The sequence below is a fragment of the Mercurialis annua genome, linkage group LG3 (genome assembly GCF_937616625.2).
Source record: "Mercurialis annua linkage group LG3, ddMerAnnu1.2, whole genome shotgun sequence".
Taxonomy (NCBI): Eukaryota; Viridiplantae; Streptophyta; class Magnoliopsida; order Malpighiales; family Euphorbiaceae; genus Mercurialis; species Mercurialis annua.
Genome location: NC_065572.1, coordinates 64,554,221 through 64,560,041, shown reverse-complemented (window position 1 = coordinate 64,560,041; position 5,821 = coordinate 64,554,221). Strand labels below are relative to the sequence as shown.

The window sequence follows — 5,821 nt, the reverse complement described above, 5'->3', positions numbered from 1 at the left end:
TTCATGAGCTGCAAAATCTCATTTCTTTGTAATATTTAATTTAAAATTAATAAATTCTCAACTATATAGACAGATGTATAACTATAGAATATTTTTAAAATTCTCAGAAAATAAAAATATCTATGATACTATTCATTGATTGACACTTTCTCAGCCATCTTAGTCAGGTTTTCATTAATAATTATAGGCCAAAACTTGGAATATTAAAACAGTAGGGACCGAATTAACTATACATTAAAACAAACCAAAAAGACTATAAATAACCCTTCTGTTAAATTCCGACATAGCCATTCTCCTTCATCGGCTCCTTGAGTTCTTTATTTCTTAGCCGATTAATTTCTAGACATGACAGTTTCTCACACTATGTCTGTCGAAAAATTGGCAAGAAAGTTCCGAGAATTCTTAAAGAATGCACTAACGTTCATAGTATTTCTGTTATTGGATTTTCTTGATGCAATTCTCTGTGTAGTTTATAAATGTCTCGATAAGTTTCTTGAAGGAAAGTCCTCTCCGTGTCATTGCGGAAACAAAGATTCGTCGATTACGGATGAAGAACACGACGTGCTATCGGATTCTTTTTTCGGAAGGAGCAACGTTTTTCGCAAATTCGGTTCTTTCGTATTTCGAAGAAAATGGAGGAATCATAAAACTGATGAGAAACTTTACGATGGTGAAGTGAAAAATAAGTGGTCTGATTGCAGTTGCGAAACTTGTCTCTCTTGGTTGAAAGATGGCGGCGAGAGGCTTCATGTTGTCGTTAAAGATCCTTCTGAAGGTACTTTCATAACTATATATATTCGGTTTCATTTCTGTTTTTTTTTTCAATAATTTTTTTCTGAGTTGGCTTTAAATTTTGATGTTAACAGTGAGCAGTGACCAGATCGGAGATGATCAAAATGTGATATTCATACATGGATTCTTGTGTTCATCTTCATTCTGGACAGAAACAGTTTTTAAAAATCTTTCGGAAACTGCGAATCGGACTTATAGATTGTTTGCGATCGATGTTTTGGGATTAGGAAAAAGCCCTAAGCCATTGGATTGTCAATATACTTTGAAGGATCACTTGGAAATGATTGATAAATCTGTGATTAATCCGTATGAATTGAAATCTTTTCATTTGGTAGCACATTCTATGGGATGTCCAATAGCTTTAGCTCTGGCTGCTAAGTACTCCAAATCCGTAAAATCACTCACTCTCGTTGCTCCGGTAAGTCTACTAGTCTCGTTTGCATTGAAAAAATAAGAAAATTTTCAAGAACCTTCACAGGAAAAATATATTATACGATTCAAACGAATTTTATGAGAAAATTTCATAATATTTGGTCTGACCAAAAACTTTCCAAAAATGAATCATGTGTTTATATACAGCTTTTGACAATTTTGGCAATCTACACAATTGGATTGACCAAAATTCCAAAAGTTTCAAAGATTGGACTTTGTTGACCCATTAGATCATAAAGCCGGGTTATTGCAAATTATACTCGTTCATCGTTTTGATTATCAAATTTTAATTTTTTATTCAAATTTTTAAATTTTACTTTTATTTCAATGAGGGAATATTCAAATAAATTTTGCAGAGTCGAATTTTATTTTTTTAACTTAGCAAAATTGATGTCACGTGTAAAAATATGGCTGCTACATATATTTGTTGGCTAGAAAAACCTCATTTAAAATAAATTAAATATTTAATAAAATTAAAAAAATAAAATAAAATACAATTACCAAAATGAAAAAAACTGATAGATTAAGTACCCACAAGATTAATTATCCTCATAAAGCTATTTATAATTTTTATAATTATATATAAACTATGTATAGGCAATTTTCTCTTGCGGTAAAGATGAAAGCAGTGTAGAAATTCTAAAAGTAATTGCAAAGAAGAAATTATGGCCAGCTGAATCATTTCAGAGATCAGTTATGGCATGGTATGAACACATAGGAAGAAGTGTTTGTTTTCTGGTTTGCCGACACCATCGAACGTGGGAGAGGCTCATCATGCGACACACTAAGCAGAGGTACTAATACTATACTAATTCTTTTACCAGTCTGTCTAGTATTTAGTCAAAAGATTTAATTAATAAAAATAAAATATACTTTAGTATATTAACTTTCAATAACAATAAACCGATCCACGACTACAAATATTTATATTTGTTGAATTTTTGTTTGATTATATTATATAGTTTTTATGCAATTAAGTTGGTAAGCTTACATCTGAACCGTTCTTGCAGTGATGTGAGTTTTGCTGTAAAAGACATGACCAAGCACACACACCATTCTTCGTGGCATAACGTGCACAATGTGATCTGCGGAGGAGCAAAATTCATGGACGGATACCTAGAAATTTTGAAAAATGCCGGAGTTAAAATTAACATTGTCCACGGTGACCGTGACAACACGATTCCGACGGAGTGCAGCTACGATATCAAGAGAAAAGTTGGCCATGCAGAGCTGAGTATTATACGTAATGGCACCCATAGTTCTGTGATCTTCCGTAGAAAGAAGGAATTTACTCAGAATTTGGAGACTTTTTGGGCATCAACTGCTGAAGAAAAATCTTCTATTTGATATTGTTATCTTTATTAATTATAAGTATAGTACAGATGTCAAGTTATAAATAATTTCATTCTGATGAGCATGTAGGAGTATTAATTAGTTGCTTATGTAACGAATGCAAGTCAATTATATGGTCCAAAAGCTAGATGTTAAAATAGAAAATATTGCTGTCGGGTGGTGGTATGACGTGCAATGGCTGTATATATATTTTGATCATACAAAATGTTTGGAAAGGTTATTTTCAATTTGTAATTGGATACTGTCAATTTCATTTTCAATTTGTAACCGGATACTGTCAATTTCAACTACGAGTTTCAATTAATTTGACATTTATAATATTCACGTAAATATTAAGAGCAATACTAGCTAGTATAAGAATTAACAAAAGTTAGAAGATATTGTTCAGCTACATATATTACTCCTCTAGCGAAATCTTAATAATTTTATATGTATTGATTAATGAATTAATGTCGTATTATAAAAAAATTAGAGTCGTGGAATCAGGAATTCCGAAATTGGAAAATGAAAAAAAAAACCATTTTGTTATTGTTTATCTTTATAATTTTACAAAATTATTCAGATTATTATTATAATCAATTAAAGTTAGAGTATTAACTAAAATAAATTATGTATAATATTAATTAAAATAGACTATTTTAATATTTAATAATTGTTATTTTATGCATTCGTCACTTCCCAGCAACCTCCCACCAAATTCGCTGCAACTATTAATTTTTATTTACTAGTTTTGCATACGCGTTCTGCAAGATTCCATTTTTATTTCCCTTCTCTCGTCTTTACTAGTAGTTCATTGCTTCAAATGAAAGTCTTTGACAGCATTACTGGATCTATCTAATAATACTTCATCTTTTTTACTGGTTACGGTCAATTTCATTTAAACATCTTTTTTTCTTCTTTAAGTCTTAGTGACAAAATAAGAGTATATAATAGAGTCTCACTTGCATAATTCAATATAGAGCAAAAGATCAATATGGCCCCCCAACTTGATTAAATAATTTATTTTCAATCATTTTAATTATTTAAGGATAATATCTTCTTTTTCTCGATCAATTAAAGACATGATAGTACAATATGAACAATTTCAAGATGATTCAATTTTTTAATTTTCATAAAAATAGAAAATATTATTTTTAATTGTCTCAAAAATTAAAAATATTTTTTTTAATTGATCAAGATTAGATTATTTGACCCCGAATAAGTTCAGAGTGGATTAGATAAAATTGAAAGATTTGAACTTTTGTGAAATTTCTTTAAAAGTTTAGCTTTTTTAGTAATTTGGCCTATAAATAACAAATAATCCCGCATGAGAGTTACAATGCCATGTGTTATGAGTGAATTAGGAGTTAAATCCTTTCCGATATACCAAACGTGTGTGTTGTCGGCCGGCCGGCCGGTTAGTCTTGTCTGGTCAGATTCAGTCGGTTGGACGCTTATTACTATTGTTTTAATTTTTTAAAATGTTGAATAATCTTTATAACATTTTTATTATCCAAGCCATTACCACAAATTTATTTTCTCAAACGCCTTTTGTATTTATTGTTATTTATTTTTTGTGCCTTTCCTCTATTTCTACAAAAAGCGGATTCTTCCTCATTTGCAGTATACACGAAAATCAGAACGCGCTCTGAATTATATACGAACAGTTTTAGCTGATTATCTGAATATCTTGCGCTATCTACGATTTCTTTAGCAATATTGAGGGTGTTCAAACAGTGATACACAGTGCAATAATCATTGTATTAACTGATAGAGATATAGTTTATTATTTTATGAATTTTAAATAGATCCACCGTATCTTATATAGATCACACATATCATATCTTTGTATCTATATATACTTGTAATTCATTATTCATCAATAACAAATCTCTCCTCTTTATTAACATCCGCGTGATTGTTTTATCCTTGATACCGACCTAATAATATTCGAACTCCAGGCATCGCCTAACAAATGCTATGCTCGCCCAACGGGTCTCCAAATCTCCCATCGCCCATGTCTGTCTCGGGCGGACTCCTCCAGGTCTGCCATCCAGGCGACCTCATCCACTCTGTTTCCTGACACCCACTACCCGGGATAATCGGGAACGTGCCTTCACCATTATCAATAATCGTGGGACAAACCCACGATTTACCAGATAACCACCGCCTTAAAATCATTATAAAAGGAAGCCACTGAATGCCGAGAAGGGTAAGCACAAATCAGACTTAAATACTCTTACACTCATTTACCTACCAAAAAACCCTCTCTGACTTAAGCATCGGAGTGGCTTTCAGGCTGAGCAAGCCTGAGGTCCTTTGAGCTTATATTTGTTACTTGTGCAGGAAAAGCAGTACAGGCGACCCTTGGAAGATCGACCTGTATCATTTGGTGCGGTGAGCGTGGAACTTATTAGTTTCGTCGTTCCTTTTAGATACTTTTCAGAATTCGCTTTTTCAAGAATGGATCCCCCAGGAGATAATACTCTACCAGCTACCAACCGAGAAGACAGGGAAACAGAACCACCGGCCCTAAACCTGTTTCCCCCAACCAGCGAAGAAGGAGAAACCAGCGACCCCCTGGCAATAAGACAGACGATGCCTCCGATAGCCATAGCACCCGATGAAGGGCCAATCAACAACCAAGCAATGTTCAAGGCTTTCCTAGAAATCACCAGTCTACTCAAAGATATCAAACAGAGTATCTCGTTAAAATCGCCAGAACAGGGATCAGCGAAATCACCAGTACAGAAGTCAACATCAACCATGGACAAGGGAAAAGAACCAATGCGAGAGGAAGATGCCCCTGAAAATTCCGCAAGGAAACAAAATGCCCCCATCGTAATTCCAGACGAAGAACGTTGGATGGATGAACAACACACCCTCAAAGGCGGAGAAGAGCATCTGGAGGAAAAAGTCCGCCAAGTCATGAGCAGGCTTGGAATAAGATGTGAAGACGTGGACATCTCTCTTCGAAGTGACTCACCACTCGCAGATTTCATCATCTCTCACGAGTTCCCTACAAAGTTCAGATACCCCCCAAATTTGGAGTCGTACGATGGAACAGGCTGTCCCAAGAGCCATATTCACAAATTCCAAGCGGTGATCAATGTTCAGACAAACTTGGATCACGTACTATGCAAACTTTTTCCTACTACCTTAAAAGGTCTGGCGCAGGAATGGTACCAGAGTTTAAAGCCAGGATCAGTGCTGACGTTCAAACAATTCTCAGGACTTTTCCAGGCTAGATTCGTAGCATGCATCC

The 5,821-nt window shown here is 34.1% G+C and overlaps 1 protein-coding gene across 1 annotated transcript; it reads left to right on the top strand.

Moving 5' to 3' along the window:
- The first annotated feature begins 273 nt into the window (after nt 1–273).
- Nucleotides 274–2,811, top strand: LOC126671251 (probable lysophospholipase BODYGUARD 4). The gene is made up of 4 exons (XM_050365008.1): nt 274–775; nt 867–1,210; nt 1,822–2,018; nt 2,235–2,811. The coding sequence occupies exons 1-4, from the start codon at nt 346–348 to the stop codon at nt 2,569–2,571; spliced, it is 1,308 nt and encodes a 435-aa protein (XP_050220965.1). The 5' UTR covers nt 274–345; the 3' UTR covers nt 2,572–2,811.
- Nucleotides 2,812–5,821: the final 3,010 nt, after the last annotated feature.